The 22,593-nt window shown below is 35.3% G+C and overlaps 1 protein-coding gene across 7 annotated transcripts in view; it reads left to right on the top strand.

The window, feature by feature from the left end:
- Nucleotides 1-20,389, top strand: part of LOC124369045 (optomotor-blind protein-like) — a 134,363-nt gene extending 113,974 nt beyond the window's left edge. For 4 of the 7 annotated variants that reach the window (XM_046826738.1, XM_046826733.1, XM_046826739.1 and 1 more), the window contains 4 exons: nt 540-616; nt 10,862-11,028; nt 17,099-17,344; nt 19,245-20,389. In XM_046826738.1, the coding sequence (XP_046682694.1) occupies nt 540-616; nt 10,862-11,028; nt 17,099-17,344; nt 19,245-19,891 (1,137 nt within the window). In that variant the 3' untranslated portion in view covers nt 19,892-20,389. The remainder of the gene's footprint in view (nt 1-539; nt 617-10,861; nt 11,029-17,098; nt 17,345-19,244) is intronic. The other 3 variants (XM_046826740.1, XM_046826735.1, XM_046826737.1) reach the window with 2 other exon arrangements.
- Nucleotides 20,390-22,593: the final 2,204 nt, after the last annotated feature.

Here is a 22,593-nt window from a genome sequence, read left to right as displayed (position 1 = left end):
TTGAAAGAACGTTTTTACTTTTATTATTTTGAAATTGGCCATTGGCCCCTGTCTATGCCGAAGGGCACTTAGTAAAATTATTTAACACACTGCAATCAATGTCTCACACAGAATTTGCAGTAAACTCCAGCATCTATTACATGCAAGTTTAATGTCCTGAACTTTTAAAGAATAAAGAAGCAACCGGATACATTTATGAGTTCCGTTACGCTGATCGATATAATTATTTAATATTTCAACTCCTAACCTTTTAGTATAAAAATAGCTTTAAATTATTTTAGTGGGGAGTATTTTTAAGCTTGAGGCTTTAACTTTGTAATTTCAGTTTTTCTCTGTTGGCTGAAATAAATTGCATGTAACCACATATGCCTAACACCGTGTTATGGAAACAAATCATTAAATAAAAAAGTATCTTGTTATAAAAAACCATCTCATCACATACAATAATGTTATACACTATATACACACAATGTATAGATTATTGTAGGCTTTAGTTTTTGTGTAATTAAATACTAAAACATTGACAAATTGCATTTCAGATAACACAGTTGAAGATCGACAACAATCCGTTCGCCAAAGGGTTCAGGGATACTGGTGCAGGGAAACGAGAGAAAAAGTGAGTACTGGTAGTCCATAAATATCTGTAGGTAGTGAGAACTAAGGAACATGAAGTGAGCAAGGGAGTCCGCTGAAGGCAGAGGAGAGCGCCGAGTACTGAGCAGTGAGATAGCGTGCGTGGTCGCTATACCGAGCCCCTGGCATGTCGGGTTACCTACACATTGACATTAGTGAGCTGGTAACCACATGACTTGTTCTTACTCGTGCATTTATGTTCTGAACGTCGAGCCGGGCTCAACTTTTTAGCTGAAACGCAACTCTTTCATATTTACAGTACTTGACTGTACTAGGCCGATGTTTAACATGGGAGGCCCTATTGCTTTTAGAGTCCTACCTCATAAATATAAGTTAACAGACTCGGCAAAGAAGTCTCCTGCTCACCGGCTTTTATATACGTAATAAGTAAATCTAGAATCATGTCTCTGATACATTGAGGGGTGAGTGTTTTAATTCGTATTGCACTTGAAAACAAATGATCTTATGGTATCGTTATGCAATATGGTTAAAATATATTTAATTTTTGACTAGACCAGGCCAGTATATATCAGGTCATAAGAAGTACACCACTTATGGAAGCTTCTAGCTTATGCTCTACAAGCATCCTGCGTCTATGAAAAGCTCCAGCCTCTGGGACCTCAAGGCCTATGCAGGCTCCTGGTCTCGGGAAGTCTTCATATACTTTCAGCCTACAGACATTTATGATCTTTGAAAATTGCTAGAACTTCTAGAATTTCGCGTCTTTTAAGCGCTCCGAGCTTTAGAGAATCCGGTATATAGGAGATCTCGGTCTACGTAATACATCTGTCAATGAAAGCTCATTGACTATGGAAACCTCTGTAATTTTGAGAAATTCCACCGGCTGGGATTCTAACATTTATAGGTACTTCAAGCATCAAAAAGATTCTAGCAATTAGACCTTCCTGTACAGAGCGTGCTATTGGCCTCCACAAAATCCCTTCATCTGGGATCACGACTTCTAGGAAAGCAAATCTAGCAGTTTCCAGCTTCTGCAAGCTTTCTGGAGCCCTCAGCCTTTGAAAACATGCGGCTTTTAAGTTAAAAGGCCATATTTCTGGATAGTCTATGGTCCAATAGGTATAAAATAACCATCACGAGATATTATTTATATAATTAAAATTAACTAGTTTACAACATTTTACACATTATCTGTCAGTGATGGAACGACTGTGATGGAACAGAAGATTGAGAAATCAATGAGGATTGGATCTGACCTAGGCAATGTTATAAGGTGGAGCATGTGGACCACTTCGACACGAGTGTACTCAACATGAAAAGTAATTTTATGTCGAGAAATGAAGTAGCTAAAGATTCGAATTATTTAAGAGGCAACAACCGAGGCCAAGGAAAGGCGGCGAAAGGGCATCAGAGTTAAGCTTGTACAACCAGATTATATACTGTGTTGCAAGAATACGGTCTTGAAGTCGTTTTGGCTCGTGACCTAGGTGAGGGAACCGAGGCCAACCACCGAGAGAACGGCTTCTGCAGAAGCAATGTGTTGAGAGCTCCGACCAGTGCACGTAGTGTACATAAGTCTTGTAATCGTGTAAGTCTAGTTGTAATCGCGTTAACATATAAATGCAGCTTAGGTTGGCACATGGATTCCTCGCCTGTGTTATCTTCTACATTACTATGGCATTATTTACTTTCCCATGTTTTACATGATTTATTTTCTTGTTTGGTTGTTTTTCTCTCGTAACATAACAGGTCTTTTCTAAAAAATGGATAACGCGCGATGTTATCGTTTAATTGTATTCTTTTCTATTTTATTGAGTGATATTAATTTTAACACTTTGAGAAATAATAATAATATAACTAGTAGAAAACATTGCAAAAATGCTTTGTAAACTGAAATGCAGTCACTAAGTAAATACCATACTTCACTAATTTGTACCAAACCAAGAACATTTCTTGTGATTCTTGTCTAACAATATAATTTTCCGTTTTTATATATTACTTAATGTTAAACTAGATATTGTAAACGATTTATTCACTTAGATAGAAAAATGCACAACACTTCTATATATTTGACATGTCTGTGGTTTTTTTTTGGGATAATATTTCTCGGAAAATCCCGTAAGAAATACATGGGTACTTTTTCTAATTACTATGGACAATACAAAATTGGACGGGTATCATATCATTCATATACAATAAAGGATGTACACTACAGAAAATAACGAAAAGTCCCTAAAACTATATTAGACGTACTCTTTACTTTGTTTTGAGTAACGGACTCGAATCTTCCAAAATAACTAAAATACTATGGGAAAATCCCTACACTGTGAAGGTTAACAAGAACGTGTTCTCAAGATGCGGTACACAAAATTTTGAAGTGGCAAAATAATCACTCCAAAAACTTTTATAAGTGCAAATCTAATTTTTAACATTAATCAATATACTCGGAGTACACAACAGTGTACAAAATAATTTCAAACGTAAATAGCAGAAATTACAGAGAATAGGAAAAAACAAATCCATCATCAAATATACGCAACGCTTTTTGTTTTCGTTCCACATTTGCTTTCAGTATTTTATCTTTAAAGGTTTGGATGGTCAAAACTAAACGAGTTAAAAAAGGCAATTTTAATTGTTGACTAAAAGGATTACAGTCAAATAATAGCATATCAAATTAAAGACATGATTTAACAGAATTCAAATTTAACTTAAAATATAAACAACACATTGTTGAAGAACTTGGGCCAAAAAAGGAGATTATACAAAATTTATAAACGCATATGCGAACTACATTAATTTCATCTTTAAAGTGTGTTCCCTAATAATATTGAAACCCATTATTAGACTCTAAAGAACGAAAAACAACATTTCGTTTCTTACTTTGATTACTGAAATGCATATAGCCTAATTACAGGGATTTTAATTGTTTATTCTTAGTCTAAAGTATCTCGAACTGCCGTTCTATTCGATTTATTACAAATGTGGTTTTTCAATTAATCCTCCCCTTAAAAAATTATAAAAAATTGGAAAACGTATTTCATTGAACCCTTTTTCATTCATTATTGCTAACCCAACTAAAAATGTGTTTTACTGTCTCATTATAAATTTCCCAACGCGTACTGTTTGTTTTCATACATTCTTATATAAACCTGTAACTGAAAATCGCCGAAGTTTATTCAGAATTTATTAAAAGCCAAGGAGGAAAAAATAATTCTGTTAGTGGAGAGGAGTATAATAGTACACTGTAGATTCCCAGTACTACTAGCGCGACCTGATGGCGGCTGGCTACACTACGTTCCCACCCGACCAAACGCAGATCAATTAGCAACAATGTTCGCAACCTTGTGCGACTCAACTTCAACATCGTTTATCATGAAATATTCCGGTTAATAGCTAGGGTATAAAATTAATAAAACCTGGGTGGCATCCAAACATAATCTTAGCTTCGCACGCGGTTTGGCATTATAAAATATTGCAGTCATTGATGCATATCATTAATGTGTTTAGTTTTCTTGTCGTAGTTTTTTGTACCATTTTCTCCACAATACATGTGTAATATTTCAATTGCTCACATTAGCTAGTTTGAATATTTCTATATAGTTAAAACTGTATTAATATTTTTAAGATATACTGAACAGCCATGTTATTTGGGAGAGTAAAAATATATAATACTCACTAATGTTATACTACATTCTAATACTTTGATTTTTATACGGCAATTATTTCTAATATAAACAATAAATATCCTTTATAAAAGATGTAAGTAAACTTGACAAAAGGTTATTTTTATTCTGTACTCGTTTTATATTTTACAGATATAAAAGGTGATTCGGAAGTTCTCCCCGAAAGAGAGGAAAACCTTTTCGAATTTATAAAAAATAAGCAAGCTCGGAACTGCCAAATGGGGAAACAAAACCATTCAGTCGTGGGACAAGTTCAAATGTCTGAAACTGGATATTTTTTGCATTGAGGAGTGAGAAGAGTAGATGGGTTTAGAGATAGCTCAGAGGCGGTTGGGGCTGTAAACGGTAATGATTATCAATGGCGGTGGATGTGACTGTGACATCGTTTATAGGGCGACTACGACAGCTGGGAGGTGACAAGACACCTGGTGCACCCTGCTCCCGGCGCTCCTGCCGCCGCTGCCCTTGCCCTCCAGCTGTCCCAGCCCATCTCTCTATTACAGACACTAAACACTGCAAAACACACTAATCGGACTTTCTATACCGATGTTAAAATACTGGAATGTGCACCTGCTGAGAGCCAGCCGAGGCTCCCCCATTCTAATTCCAACATAATACTATCAGCTCATTATAAATTTCAGTTTTGAACCCTGTTTAAAGAAATTATTTTGGTGGCTATTCATGAACAAGAAGTAATCAAACTAACCTTATTAAGGGCTTATAAGCACCCTACAATTCCTTCTTAAATTGTGTTGTCATTCTGTCCATATTTCTGATAACTCTCGATAGAAAATGTCTTAGAAACTTGACACTTGGTCCAAGGAAGAAAGATACTATGGGTCGAAATGTAAAAAGGCAGCAAATTTGCCCTAAAATTCAGTTAGTTACAGCCAGTTCGGTCAAGACTACAGGTCCTTCGATACTTCGTTGTGTTGCTTTATTTCATAAAAAAGGATTTCTGTTTTGTGTATGCTGTTCTCTTTATAAAAAATACATCTATAAATTTAACCATGATATTCAGTATGTATTTTCTTCAGTATGGGGATATTCATAATATATCTGGACTATATTATACCAACACATTTTTATTTTGTTTTTGGATGTTCAAAAGTCTTTAGTTTGTCAGTTTTGCAGTTAATCTTTTCCCCAAACGCAATCAGTACTAAACATCTTTGTACGCCTAATCGTCGTACACGGTTCGGTTCGAAATGGTCAGATCATCTAATGAGATGTAAATGTTTGACTGGGGACAGCGCCACCTGCGCGCCAGCTACTGCGATAACACCAGTGGTCTTGGAGGACACTGAAGAGCGAGTTTACAGCTTTACAAGTGTTTAATGTCGTTTTGATGAAACATCTAAGAGGGGTTGTTCTCATTATGGCCAACACCTGTCCTGTGCCCCAAGCCTGGGTCCCCTGTCACCGGTATCGCTTCCTCTGTCACCAGGAACCGTAACTCCCCCGCTTATCTGATCTGTCCCTAACTCACAATTTATGTGTTTCACTTATGCATACCGTAGTTCGTCCTACCGCAATATTGTGCTACACTTATTCTTCCGGAAGTGTTTCAGGCAGTTTGTGCGCGATTACATATGCTGCATAATTTCTTCTGGGATACTTTCTATAATAACACTAACCACAAGAACTGAGAGGGACGATTATGAACGATACGAACTGAAATTTGGTAGAAAATCGGAAGTTGATAAGAACATAATAATTTTCGCACAACGTCTATTTTGTATTGGAAATTAATTTCACAAATGTTCATTGACGAAATAGTAGTCTAGATCTCCCAACTCTGAATTGCAGACTATACAGAAACATTGAAAACAGAATCAGTATATTTATTATCTTTTAATTCAATTTTGTTGAGGCTTTCAGAACATCTCTTTAGCCATAAACCATCCAACATTAGTGCACATCCAAAAAAACAAGCAGGCTAACTTCTGTATGTTCATTAATTCATTGTCGTAATTTGCTGCAAGCCTGCAAAGGTTTTACAATACTGTGTTTGCACCATGTTTTCATGAGAATCGTGGCGAGTAATTCTGCCGGTTATACTGCTACACATTGTCTTGTTTGCGGACCGGACCATTACATTAATCATTCTATTTTTCAACAGGTTTTACAACGCGCCTCCTACCCGCCGCCCACTCAACCGTGTCCCTCATGATTGAGTTTGGTTAATGGCTACTTTTAATTATTTCTGCCTGATCTGTTTTTAATGGGGTTCCGGATGTTCTTAATAATAATCTCCTCTCTTCTACTCAGAGCTATAGTGATTCTTGTGACATACTTAACAATTATCTCCTACTCAGAGTTGCAGTGATTCTCATGACAGCCTTAACAATTACCTTATCTCCTCTTGAGAGCTATAGTGATTCTTGTGACATACTTAACAATTATCTCCTACTCAGAGTTGCAGTGATTCTCATGACAGCCTTAACAATTACCTTATCTCCTCTTGAGAGCTATAGTGATTCTTGTGACATACTTAACAATTATCTCCTACTCAGAGTTGCAGTAATTCTCATGACAGCCTTAACAATTACCTTATCTCCTCTTGAGAGCTATAGTGATTCTTGTGACATACTTAACAATTATCTCCTACTCAGAGTTGCAGTGATTCTCATGACAGCCTTAACAATTACCTTATCTCCTCTTGAGAGCTATAGTGATTCTTGTGGTATACTTAACAATTATATCCTACTCAGTGCTGCAGTGATTCTCATGACAGCCTTAACAATTACCTTATCTCCTCTTGAGAGCTATAGTGATTCTTGTGACATACTTAACAATTATCTCCTACTCAGAGTTGCAGTGATTCTCATGACAGCCTTAACAATTACCTTATCTCCTCTTGAGAGCTATAGTGATTCTTGTGACATACTTAACAATTATCTCCTACTCAGATTTGCAGTGATTCTCATGACAGCCTTAACAATTACCTTATCTCCTCTTGAGAGCTATAGTGATTCTTGTGACATACTTAACAATTATCTCCTACTCAGAGTTGCAGTGATTCTCATGACAGCCTTAACAATTACCTTATCTCCTCTTGAGAGCTATAGTGATTCTTGTGACATACTTAACAATTATCTCCTACTCAGAGTTGCAGTAATTCTCATGACAGCCTTAACAATTACCTTATCTCCTCTTGAGAGCTATAGTGATTCTTGTGACATACTTAACAATTATCTCCTACTCAGAGTTGCAGTAATTCTCATGACAGCCTTAACAATTACCTTATCTCCTCTTGAGAGCTATAGTGATTCTTGTGACATACTTAACAATTATCTCCTACTCAGAGTTGCAGTAATTCTCATGACAGCCTTAACAATTACCTTATCTCCTCTTGAGAGCTATAGTGATTCTTGTGACATACTTAACAATTATCTCCTACTCAGAGTTGCAGTGATTCTCATGACAGCCTTAACAATTACCTTATCTTCTCTTGAGAGCTATAGTGATTCTTGTGGTATACTTAACAATTATATCCTACTCAGTGCTGCAGTGATTCTCATGACAGCCTTAACAATTACCTTATCTCCTCTTGAGAGCTATAGTGATTCTTGTGACATACTTAACAATTATCTCCTACTCAGAGTTGCAGTGATTCTCATGACAGCCTTAACAATTACCTTATCTCCTCTTGAGAGCTATAGTGATTCTTGTGACATACTTAACAATTATCTCCTACTCAGAGTTGCAGTAATTCTCATGACAGCCTTAACAATTACCTTATCTCCTCTTGAGAGCTATAGTGATTCTTGTGACATACTTAACAATTATCTCCTACTCAGAGTTGCAGTAATTCTCATGACAGCCTTAACAATTACCTTATCTCCTCTTGAGAGCTATAGTGATTCTTGTGACATACTTAACAATTATCTCCTACTCAGAGTTGCAGTGATTCTCATGACAGCCTTAACAATTACCTTATCTCCTCTTGAGAGCTATAGTGATTCTTGTGGTATACTTAACAATTATATCCTACTCAGTGCTGCAGTGATTCTCATCAAAGCCGTGACAGGGACACACCATGAACCTTCTAAATCAAACATATTATTGAAACCGATTTTATTGTCAAATTATATTTAATAGTATTATGTTCGAAGGGAATATTTTAAAGTGAGCTGTTTACTGAGAACAAATTTAAATATGTATAGCATCTTTAAGAGATTGTTTCCAATGTCAAATATTACACGACCAATTTCATTGTGGTAATAGTATACCTTCTTCATTTTCTTATATGTAAGAGTATATTTCGTCTTTTAACTTGATTATGTTTCGTATAAATACTCCGCAATCTAGAAAAATCGTTTATAGGTTTATATGTTGCATTATGCTGAAATGTCTTCATTTCCTGTTTCCACTAATCCAAGCTGTTTCCAAGTATTTACTTGCGTTAAATAACGTGTAATGTGGTAAATTACACAAGGGAAATTTGCAGCCTCATCTTAATAAAACTTAATTCTTAATTAAAATAATACAAGTAGGACTAGTTTGACTCTATATAACAAATGACAATCAGTGCATCGTCTGTACTTAAGTTAACGTAGTTATCAGTCGCTCTTTGTGACAGGCTCGCGGATAAGTCTGAAAATTTCTACAGGACAATTGAGTTTCTCGTGTAACCGAGTAAACCCGAGGTCGGACACGATGCCGTCGAGGGGAGTTTGATCGCCGAACGTCGATGGACTGTAACCGGGTTAGCCCGAGTCACCGGCCACTGCGGACTCGGGCCAGCTTACTTAGGCGACCGGACTTCACTTCTGGAATACCAATTGAGGTCGAAATCTGTTCAATGCACAGTAGTTCACATAAAGAGCGAGCCCCGCAAACTCGATAAGCTCGGCTGAAATGCAAATACGGACGACTGGGCGACCCTCGCCGCACGGGCTCGGGCTCAAAGACTAGTAATTTTATTAAACCTAATGAAATTCTCACATCGATGTTAGAAGCTCTGCGGGTGGTGAGGGGAGGGCGAGCCAAGTGTAGTGAAAACTTAATACGGCGCCTTGCCTCGTTAGCGGCGAGCATTCAACTGTCGCCGGAAGCGCGCAGGAGTCTCAGTCAATATCGGTTTCTATGGCTGCCAGCTATAAACTATTAAAAATTAAAAGTATCTTAATGTTATTTTTAATTCGTTCCGAATAAAATCAGTATAAAATCATCCTTATTCGTTCAAGATATTTGGATGTGTTAGGGGCACATTAAAATATGTACTAATTAGCATTAATTAATTGTAATGCGAATAAGAGTGGTATATTCACCACACATAGATATTGTCTAATCAGTGTGTTCGATTTACAAGAAACAGTGTTTCTAACTAATTGTTATTGAACTGTTATTTCATAACAAATAAAAACAAGCGCACGTTATGTACCTATGAGAAATTACCTTGATATAGTAGTTAGAAATAATATTCATTTCAGTTTACCACGTCTGTCAATTAATTGAATTTAGTTTCAAAACAGTACTTAGTGTATAGACATATTGGTACTTCATAAAAGATCGTTAACCTTTTTATGTTATTCAATCTTTTTCACATATAGAACCGGAATTACTAAAATAATTAATTACTAATCCATCAAAGCTATTCTGAAATATACTAATTTTCATAATGTAATAATATGTTTTATTATGACGTAGAAATAAGACAACAGCAATGTTATAATTTTGGGATTATTATTTTCCCAATCGGGCGGTAAAATCCACTTACGTTTTCAATTCAGTTAGGGGAAATGTACATACAGAGTAAAATTTAGCTTTTAAATAAACCTAGCACCTCTCTTCCGAACGTTGTTCAGAATGAATTCCATAATTGGTGGCGATCAGCAGTTAGCCAGTGTCGCCGTAGGGTTAGGTTATCAGCCCTTATTAAAGGAGCCTGACCTTTCGGATCCCCTTGCCTATCATTAGTGGCTTTGACAATCGCCCTTTCGGCCTGCCACATTTCGCACTTAAATTACCCATGCTAACCCCCACTGCGCGGTTAGGGCACCTTTATTTTAACCTTTTAACACCCCTTTCTTTGCTGATGCATCCCTTGTTTCAATTGACGTCCCTTCCCCCGCTGCCCGTAAGCCCCTAATAGCCAATATATGCTCCCGATAGGGCGATCGGTACTCGTTTAACAAGATATTTAGATAGTGGCGAATCCCTCGCTGATCGCGAGGGGAGCTGTGGTATCGATCGCAACCGATCTCTCTAGCAGACGCTGAGCTTTACAAGAAGGGAACTACCATAGGGCATCCCTCCCCTCATCGTTCTGGCCTCTCAGGGTTTACAAGCGAACGCAATCAATCTAGTTGCTGATAATTAAATATCGATGTAAGTTACTCCATACCGAATAAAACATTCGTAATAAAAGTTTAAAATCTATCCAACTTGGATTAGACATTTAAAACACTAACGTGTTTTACAATAATTTCATTAAGCTACAAACCGATGGTTGAATTTATTAATTCAGTTAATTTTAATCAATATACGGTCTGAGAAACAGGCTGTGATTGTAACCCCGCTTGATGATGGGGTGTCAGTGTTCCCTGACAGTGTTTCATGGACATGGTTGTCCGCAGAAGACAGGCGCTGTTGGCTGCCCAGAGGCACCAAGAGGACAAGCGGCCTCCGGAGCCCTCGAGGACCGACGCGGAGGACGATAAGGTAGTGGACGTGGTGGGAACCTCGGACACTCCTTTGCACCCTCTCCACCCCGGACACCATATGGCCGGACATCCCCATCCAGGTGAGCACAGTTCTTTACCTCTCCTTTTAGGACATTAACAAGCACTCCTGAATACAAACTTTCATTTCATTGGACTTTTATCATCTTGGAAATTAGTTGTTATATGTTTTCTTTCGACATGTTAAACTAATAGATCCATTGGCCGTCTGTTTATTAAAATTGCTAGTTTTATATATATATATATATATATATATATATATATATATATATATATATATCACTATTCACTTAAAATAAATATTATATAAAAATATCCAAGGGCAGTTAGATGTGGTTTCAACTTTCTTTTCCATCAGAATATAAAATAGTACTGCATTTACATCTCATTCGTTTAATATTTTGGGTTGTAATTTATAAATCGATAAATAATTGATATAGTAATCATGTTCTAATTAATCACATAGGAGATGCTTGTACAGTAACAAAATGGATATAGATCAAATGAGACCCCATTAAAATATAACCTTTTACAATACAACAAGTTGTTACTTTACTCCTAATTTATGTTTGTATTGTTTACAGTGTCAGTTCGAATTAGGGCAATCGCCTAGGACACGGACAGGGTCCCAGCAAAGTTATGCGTTACAAGTCCATAGAAAGGTTACATTTAAACCGAAGAGTAAGCTCATGACCAAGGAGAAAATCTGAAATCCGGATACAAAATACACACAAGATAAGATCAGCCCTCCATATAAATACATTCATGACCCCATACCGATAGTAACAGCTTATTGTTACTTAAAATTATCAATTTGAAAACATGTGTTAGACATTTTCTAACCGCGAGAGCGAGCAACGCAATTCCAACAATCCTAATGGAATCTGTTTCGGATTCCAGCCCTTCCGCAACCACTTCGATCATTTGTGGATTTATGGAACAATATTTCGCCAAAAGTAAAATGAGTTAATTGTAAAAATATGCTTACATTTTTTCTAAAATATTCGTATTTATTCAATAATTAATGAGTTTATAAAAATCTTTAAATTGACAACTTCAACTTAAATTTTGTTGATAACTAGTATAGGCGTGCATTGAAGGCCATTCATCAAACATTAACACAAAAATCGGGACTACATTTTTAATGTTTTTTTATAATAATATTAAACGACATAACATAAATAAAAAGTATGTAACTTTGCATTTTTGTCTCTTAGATTGATTATATGTTGACAACATTTTATTAATTTTAATATTTGTACAACTTACGAAATATTTATGAACAAAATATTGAGAGAATAATATATATTTTGTTTTAAGAAAAAGTCAATAAATTGTAAAAATATGGCGAAAATCGTCACTGAAAATGAGTAACATCGTGCAATGGACCCCTGCAACCCCATTGGAGAGAAGATGTGTACATTGACGTGGGAGTTCGTTTGAATATAGCTCATCAACTGAAGATCTTATTCAAGAAATAAAATTATCCTTACACAAACTCAAAGAAGTCAACGATAGAAATATTTCCTCCAATGATGCTACAAACACTGTTCATCGAGAGCTTCAAGCTAGCCAGTGGTGTTTACATGTTAATGGATCTCCACTCCCATGACATCGTGCCAGGATCACTGATCGCCAAACGTCACGCTCACTGCTAGTCTAAATGTGAATATCTATTAAGATATAAGACATGCTAGAATGTTACGCAAGTTTCGAACACAGTACGAAAAAGAAAAGGAAACGCCGAAACAAACAAGTGCTATGACAATTATGAAGAAATTGAAATGTTACTTATTTTCAATGAATATTATTTCTATTTGCTTTTACACTTTTTAATACATTTTGATCTAGTGTCAGAAAAATGTTTTCCTTATATTTTTAACGTATTTAAATTTAGTGTCTAATGTGCCTCCAACCAGGAAGTAACACTTATTGGGAAGAATATTTCAAATATATGTATAATTTCAGTTTCAACAAGTTATAATTTAATATAAAAATCGTTTGGAATCTAAAGTAAAGTTTAGTATAACAAGCCTTTTATTTAAATTAGCCTGTTTCTCACTAATGTTTCTTTCTATGCCACTAAAAGCTATTCAAAATTACTGATGAAAACTATTATAAAAACTAATTACTTGAAACATTAACTTATTTTCATTACATTTCCTCGAAATTGTAACAGCTGTACTATTCAACTGGTGGATATTCTTAAAAACATCCAAGCACACTCCAGCAAACAAATGACATGAATAGGAAAAAATACAGCAATTTACACCAGAAAAAAGCATTATTGACAAGTAGAATAATTCAATTGATGTACACATAGCGGTGGTTAACAACCACTGAAACTATCTACAGCGATTAGGCAGCAAATTAAAACGATTGCCAAGAAAACTACAGCTAATGACTAGAAAACTACAGTTAATGACTAGAAGACTACAGCTAATGACTAGAAAACTACAGCGATTGACTAGCAAATAATGAGAATATAGAACCAAACTGAAAGAGCAAGCTACAGTGATTTAGTAACAAATTTTGAAGATATTCAACCAAATTGGTACGACTCAAAAGCAATCATCAGTGATAAACTACTACACTACAGTGATTTACTATTATGAAGATTTACAACAAAATTATGAAGATTATGAAGATTTACAACAAAACTGGAACGAGTCCAAAGGACGTTACAGTAATTTACTAACAAATTATGAAGATATACAACCAAATTGGAACGACTCAAAAGCAAGCTACAGTGATTAACCATTAAACTACAGTGATTTACAAGCAAATTATGAATATTTACAACCAAACTGGAACGACTCCAAGGCAACCTACAGTGTTTGACCAATAAACTATAGCTTCTGACTAGCAATTTATGGCGATTTACACATATACTGGAAGAACTCAAATTTAGCTAGTGATTGACCGGCAAACTACAGCGATAGACGACCAAGCAACGGCGATTGAAATTTTACTATAGTCTTTAGTTACACAAAATGAGGATTTAATGAAGACTGGACCAAAGGAAGTCACTTGAATTTCTTTAAAAAGATCGTATTCCTGGACCATATTCATAAGCAGAGCAGGAGTTATAAGTTATTATTTTAATAAAGTATTTAAACTATATGCACTTTTATAACTGGTGGTTCCACTAAGAAGACATTAATCCAAAACATGAAATGGACTTCATCTTATTCCTCAACACTTGGATAATTTGCAATGGGTGGATAAATAAACAAGACGAAGGACATTCAAGATTGAACATGTAGTTATCTAACTGAAATACAAACGGTCTTATAACCGCTTGATAAATTAATTAACAATGCCTTTTAAAAATTGTTAACTAGTATTTTCACATTACTTCAGTTTCTCTCATATAAGTTGTTTACAAAACATTATTTTGATTACAAAAAATATTATTCAGTTGTATACTCCCTTGATTATTATTAATTTTGTTCATGAACATGACACTAATCATAGGAAAAGCTTTGAAAAATAATAAAAAAGGAAGGAGATCTTCATTAATTATATATTACAGAAATTATTGGATTAAATGGAGATTATACTTAGTGTATGTTGTGTTTTTATCTCTTTTTGAATAAACTATAATAATGATGAAACATAGTAAAAATAGTCATGCAGATAATATACAAGCTTAAAGTGATTTTATTGAACCAAACAATATAAAAGTCCAGAGAAATTTACCAAACCTATATTGATATTCTTTGAATCTTATTTTTTAACAATACAGGCAATATTTTTGTAAAAGATTAAACATTTGAAGGATACTTTAATAAGCGCAATGTTTTTAATTTGCAGCAAATGGTGAAATTAAGTCCTGAAATTTTATACGTATGCAAAATTAACAGTTGTATTGTTCTATGTTAGTTATTACTACTGCATATTGGAAATTTTAATGACTTTAGTTAAATTCTGTGTTTTGAAGAGTATTTCGTCTATTAATTGTTACAAAGAGTGCATATTATTTTATTTATTTAATAGGGATTATAAACCTTTCGAGATATATATAAAACTTCTAGAACATCATACGGCAAATGCTTTATAACCACTGGTAATAAAATTATTTATTCTACATTATTTATTGATACTGAAGTAGTTGGAACAGCATTTTCTCTTCTCTATCCTATTTCAAGATAATCGTCTTCGTGAATGAAATGAAAACAGAAATGTTGTAATAAAACTTACATAATCGCACCAGACAAGAGGAAGTCGCAATCAGCAACAAGGATATCATCAGAATCAGAAGAAATTAAATCTTCATTTAATTGCCAAGGATACGTAACTTTTTATTTAATATTTATATCTACTCATTTATATGGATAAACCATTTGTTATGTCAATATTCAACATCTTCAGTTGATGGTTGTCTTTTCGAGAGATCTTCAAAAGTATTTTTAATCTTCATACTATAAAGACAAAAATAATTTTTCTCAAAATACTGAACATTAACAATGTATTATTGAGTATATTTTCCTACAAATGTATTTCAAACAAGGAATACAATGTTTTGTCATCTTGTCAGAATCCACTTTTAATTTTTAATTAAAATTATTAGTGAAAAATGAAATAATATTGTTTAAAAGTATGGAAGATGTGAAAAAGAAAAAAATAATTGTTTCCAAGTATGGCACAACATGGAAGAAAACTTAACAAAGGAATTACGAGAATCCTAAGGCAACAAGGGCCGTATTGCTTAACATTTTATGAAATGATGGCTATGAAGTATGGATTTCATAATTTAAAAATCAAGTCTATTGTAACTGCAATTTACAGTTTTTCTTTCTTTATTAAGATAAGCATAAAACGCGAATGCCGCAAAAAATAATAAAAAAGATAACAAGATGTGAAAACGTTAAGTGCAATGTCTTATAGAACTCTTAAAACTAGTCCTTACTACAAAACTTTTATAAAATGTATCAATTTCATATTAAATTACGACAAGTGGAAAACTAAAACATTGAAACAATATTTAAAGCCATCATGTTTAAAAATAAAACTCATATTATATGCGGCATTCTAACTAATCTATATAAAAACGAGAAGAGATCACATGAGGAACGACTCTTGAAATTGAAAGAAACGGAAGATTTGGAGATCTCCACATTATGAACAAGTACGTTTACACTCGCATATCAAATTCAAATGAGACATATTTGTTAAGATACTAAATATGTTGATTAAAGTTATTTTGAATACATAACTCGCATAATAAAGAAATACATTGATTTGGAGGCTTGTAATAATAAACATTTGTTAACGGAGCTCGGATTTTCGTCCTTGGATCTTGTCGGTGGTGTGTATTTTGAATGGGTGGCAAGCTGAATGATACCGACCACTGTATGTTTAGTATAGGCCTCCAAGGACATGCAGGTGCGGGAATATTTGGCGGCAAACTGTACAATATGCATCCCACCGACAAACCTGGCCATGGCTTACAGATCTCTAGGCGATTCTCTGAACTCCTAGGTGTGTTCATGGACGGCACAGCACTGCGTACCGACCGGTGAGGGACTCCCTAATAAACAGACCGATCCTTTACTTGTAAAAAATTACCCCGTGATAAACACTCACTAAATAGTAGTACACATTAATATTTCCTGAAACAACATTAACATTTAAATGGCATGAAGTGGAAGGTGCTAAAAGACATAAAATAACTTTCTAATGCGTCAGTAACCAGTTATAAATAAAATTAACACACTTAAAAGCTATTTTGGATCATTTTGAATATCACCGCAGTTTTATCAATAAAAATAGGGACAATTTAAGAATATTGAATTACAACCTAATCAATCAAATACTAATCAACAATTAGTTAAATAATGGGGGAGGGAAAAATCTAACTAAAATAATAGTATAATAATAAATAATAATAATTACTATTGAAATTTGTTCTTGCTACAAAAAAACATTAATAAAATCCTTAAGTGAAATCGTAGTTTCTGTGTTTTAACTGAATTTTAAAATGAATTGCGTGAACTGGACAAACCGTTACTTTCTGTTTAGGAAATCCCTCATAAACCGGAAAACGCATTGTTGGGCCGCTCCGTGAACACAATCTACACATAGACTGTAGGGTAGTTAGGTGCACTGTATGATTCTAACCCCTCGTAGCGTGGTTGTCTTTCTCTGCAGCGGGCGGAGACCCAGCCGGGGCACTCTCCGAGGAGAACGTGAGGAGGAGGTTGGCCGCTCATCACCCACTACACCCGCTGCCCCTGCCACTGCCAGCACCGCCACCCCCGGAGGCGGACAGTGAACCGGAGAGTAGTTGTTCCGACTCGGGGCCGGCTTCCACTGCCTTCCGACCAACCGCCGCCTCACCAACAGAAGAATCTCCTACAGCACCTGGGCCTTCTGGTTAGTAGCTCACCTTCTCATTACAAGATATGCATATAAGTTTTATTTTTACATTACAAAAACGGAAAGTAATGAAATTACGGGTAGAAGTTACATATTTTTTAAATATTAAAACACTGGATAAGTTTTGATCACGTGTTGGTCTGCCCCTGGTCTTAAATACTGTCCCCTACGAGAATTATTTCCGTTCGAATACATCCTGTTAGTCGTTTACTTGATTTGTCCGGGTGAATTGTGTCGTTAGACATTAATTTTAAATCTTTATTGTACACAAGTTTTTACAGTGGTTGGTGGGGACTGATATAAATCAAGGTCTTTAGGCCTCGAAGACTTGCTTGATATACGAAGACATGTCAATAATAGGTCCTCTATATCTTATATAAATAAATATTATATAAATTTCAATCAATGCTCAGAGTGTGTGGAATGCTAGAAAAAGAACATTCAATACGCATGACTTTGTGAATGATGAGGTTAGCCTAAGATAATCATTGAATTGAGGAATGATTAACACACACAAGCTAAGTAGACTACATTAAACTATTGTTAAGTTTTACGTATACACAGAATATTTAGAACCATGGCCTAAATATTACTAAGAGAGGAATAAATATATCAATGAACTTTACTTTTTTGACAGTGTACTATTGCCGTAATGAATCCGTAGGCTACGTTTACAAAATAATTCGATCATGTGATGAAGTCAATAGCGCGTGTGAGTAGTCTTGAAACGAAAACGTTACTAGTCATTGGACATTCAATATTAACGGAAAGATTAAAAGTCTTCGGGTTTCGGAATGCATTTAAAAGTAAGTTATCTAGAATATTGTACCTAATATATTATTCTTTGTTTGTTTTAACCTATATTCAATTAAGTGTTAGGCTAGTTATCTGCCTGAAGAAGAAATAAGATTGCAGATATCAAAACGTAGTGTTACTGATATTTTGTATCACTGAACGATGGCAAACGTCTGGAAAAATTCTGTTTCCTTCATATGTTATGTAAAACGTCTGTAGTAATCAAGTGACAAGGGCAGGGTGATTAGGGTGACTTTGACATAAATTAGTAGTTAAATATATATTACTATAATGAGTTGATGAGTTTCGCTTATCATTTATGATTTAAATGGAGTGACACAGTTACACGTCAGATTAATTTAACTCTACTTTAATAATTGTCCAAGACACGATGTAGAGAAAGATGTTGTACTTTGCCTTTTCCTTTTGTAAGTCCATTATTGACGGTGGATAATTTGAAGGGATAGCAAGATTATATTACATTTTTACTGTAACAACGATGGCAAATATCCATAATCCTATTATCTCTTTTATGTATAGATAATGAACATAATTTCATACAACTGACCAATTCAGAAATGTCAAAGGTTGTAATTATAGTTTTGCATTCAAAATGAAATGTTGTCTCTGCATTATAGAATTTTCTGTCAACATATTGATAATATTTTCTGACAGGAACTTACAAACATGTGATTTCACGTTATATCTGACTTGATTTAGGATAAGCAGTTAACCTGAAGATGTTACAACACTTTTTAAAAATAATAATGTGCCGTGTTCACCCACCTTATTATCAGGAGTAGACTCCAGTAACCTTGTCAAATTTGGAATTCACCACGTCATTTCTTTTCATATTCAAAAGCAATAATATAAAAGACAATCCCTTAGCAAACCCAACCAGGCCGTTAATGTGATTTTTAAAATTGGTTAAAGAAATTAAAATATTTGATGATGACACTAGAATATATTGCTAGTGGTGGTTGAACCCAATGTATATAGCGAGTATTTCTTCGTTGCTGCATTTTTGTACCATGTAATATAAATTTTCTCCTTAATAGTTTAGTCATGCAAATCTCAGGCTAACATGTACTTCGTGTTGCAGGCCAACAACAAGGCAGTAGCGACTACCCCTCTCCTAACATCTCTGTCGGCCCTCCCATCCACCCGCCACCCCACTTGCTGCCGTACCTCTACCCGCACGGACTCTACCCAGGTTCTTCTGGCGGACATCCTCTCCTAGGCCCAGGTCATCCACTCTCGTTGTTCGGCGCCGCCGCGGCCCATCATAGCGGGGTCTCGCCCAGTCTGTTGGCCTTCAACACTCTCGCACTGGCCCAGCATCCTTTCTTCAACCACGCAGCGGCGTACAGTGCGGCGGCCGGCCTGGGACCTCACCCGCACTCCCATTCGCTCAAAGCGGCCGCCCTCGCCACGGGAGTGCACAGGTTCGCGCCGTACTCCCTGCCCGTCACTCCGCATTCCGTGGTCGGCGGTTCTCCCTTGGGCTCGGCCTTCGAGACCGTCACACCGGGAACGACGAGTCCCTCCCTACAGCCCGTCACGTCGCCGCCCCCTACGTCCCCCTGCCTGGACAAGGTACCGGACGCTTCCCCCAAGCCCGAGAGCGGCTCGACGGCGAGCGAGTTGAAGAGTATAGAGAAGATGGTGAACGGACTGGAAGTGAAAGCCAGCGCCCACGCGGACCTGCTGAACCACCACCACGTCAAGTGCGAGGACAACGGCAAATGAGAGGCAAGAGAGGGGGCGACGGTGGTCCTTACCGTGCGCTGACCGCTCCCGCCCGCCGCTGGGCCCCCACTAGTCAAGTCAGGTCCGGAAAAGTGGAGGTGTCGGTACCTCATTCGTGTAATTACTTGTAGATATATTCGCGTGCGATGTACATACCGTGTACATAGACTCGTTCGTTGTACATAGACACAGTGGTCACGTGTACGTGTACATATCGTACTGTCGCCGTATTTACTGTTCCGTGACTTACTCTACTGTTACATTATTGTTTATTAGTCGATAGCTTTAAATGCACAAAGAGATTTGTATCAAACATGAACATGATGAAACAGAAACGTGTGTTTGTCGTAGAGGAGGATAGCCGAAGGAAACCTAGCAATAACGTAGCTTCTCGCCAACAGCCTATGTAGTGTATATTATTATTGGTTAGCATAGATTTGTGCTGTACTGAACTTTCAACCGATATATCTATGTGAATACAAAATATTCAGTATGAAATATGTCTATATTTATATTATTACACCCTTGGTCCAAATTAGAAATTACTTCTGTTCAGTGCTATAGGTAAGTTAATCGATGCAAGTAGTAATATGGAATTAATTATTGAACGTTCATATATCTGCCACCTGACTATTAGTAGCCTAAATCAAAGTTTATATGATCTAAAGAAACACACAAAAAAAAACAAATTTTAAAGTTCTTTTATTGAAAAATGATAGTTTATAGTTAAACTTTATTATGGATAATATTAATACTCGTTCATTGCAGTATTAACTTGAATAGAGCCACTAGCTCCGAGTTGTAGTTACCTAACCAAAGTTGAAAAAGTGCAGTAGTCAGCTACATAACTCGTAACTGCTTAGGTCGTGGAATAGAAGACTTCACACATATTTTTTCTGACTCAGACGATATTGTAAAATTATCTTATTTTAATCTCTCAACCGCTAAACTACTAAAATATCATATTTAAATGTATGCAAATAAAGTTTCTGTGAGTCTAATTGATCAATTTAATTAATGATAGATTATTAGAGAAAAAGCTGTGAAAAAATAAATGCGTTAATTAGTTTGTTACGTTTAAAGGAATATAATTGGTTATACGTACTGTTTGAAATCTAAAATACGGTTTTGTTGATTTCAATAGTAATAGAAAAAATAAGTGGTCCATACGTTCATATTTAAACAAATTATTTAATTACAATTAAATGTTTCGCAGAAACAGTGCAGATTGAAACGTTTAATGTGAGTCATTTCGATTGATATAAAATGGTTAAAAGGTTAATAGATTACTTAATGTATAGTTGAAGATAAAGTAGGTCTATAACTGTAAAATATGAACATGAACCAAAATATATTGTTATTTTTAACTTAAAGAAAGAGTTTAACAATTTCGTCTATTCAAGCAGATTGTGATGACAAAGCTTGTAAAGTATTTTTGTAGATATACATTATATATACAAATGCTTCATAATTACTGAACTTTGGGTTTTGAAAATGTTGGTGATAGTTTTTTCTGGTCGAAGCAAACGATTACTAGGGATTTTGTTTGTTGTTTAGTGATTTGTACATATGGATTGCTGGGAATGTTTTATTAACTGTAGCATTTTATTATTTTGATTATATAAATTGGATTGAATCATTATAGAGTTTAGTTTTAAGTTTTGACTCATGTTTCTTCTGTTATCTCATTACACTTTCATAATGTTTATTTATAAAACTATCTGAAGAAGAGTATTTTGCACATAAGTAATAATTATACAGACGAATATATCTATAATCAGTACCTAAAGCCACCGTGAATAATTTTAATTGGTTCTAATAACTTTTTAACCAAATAAGATATATACACTCATTCCAAAACCCAATTTATATCTGGTAAAGAGTTAGGAGTCAAAAATATAGAATCTAGTTATATACTGAAGGAAAATTGCACGCAGCCTTTTATTCAGTTTTTAAGAATTTAATATAATGTGCTTCCTAAAGAATATATTTTGTAAAAAGCCAATTCACAGTGAAGATCATAATGTTATATGTGCCAGAAGGGCACTCCTAGACAGCTTTGTCTTCTGGACACCACAATCAAGTAGGATTGTATAAGGTAGATCCAGCTCTTAGATTTATTCTGTGAATTTTATTAATTAGCATAACATATTATTTCCTGAACCAACGAAATACAGCGAACAAATGTGAATGGTAGAAATCAAATATTTCTAAAAGATATGGAATACCTCCATTTTTAACTTTCTAATTAAAAATGAGACTATGTAAAATAACAAAATACCACAAACTGGAATTGTCAGAAACTGCATTAACCCCTAACAACGAGTCCTAAACAATAACTAATACTTAGAAGACTATGTGCTAAAAAGAGAGCATTCTTTTGTCTCGACTTCCACTGTTTGTAGGGAAAATTAAGGAATAACGAAGGTACGAAGTACAATTAAAGATGCAGGAAAGATAGGAATTTAATTTACTGATTCATAACATATATGGATTAGAATAAAGCAACCTACATTTAATGTTTTTTAATGATAACAAAAATAAAATATTTAGGGATAGTTGTTGGTCCACTCAAAATATTTTTAAGATTAACCCCCCACTTTTAAAAACATACGGGGTAGGCAAAAATTCATATAATTCAAATAGGCCCTAATTGTGGTGATCCACACCTCGTTCACCACTGATACAAAGCGGTTTACTAG

This window comes from Homalodisca vitripennis, chromosome X, assembly GCF_021130785.1.
Source record: "Homalodisca vitripennis isolate AUS2020 chromosome X, UT_GWSS_2.1, whole genome shotgun sequence".
Classification (NCBI taxonomy): domain Eukaryota; kingdom Metazoa; phylum Arthropoda; class Insecta; order Hemiptera; family Cicadellidae; genus Homalodisca; species Homalodisca vitripennis.
Note: the sequence above shows the minus strand (reverse complement) of the source record. Positions and strands in the feature narration are given on the sequence as shown.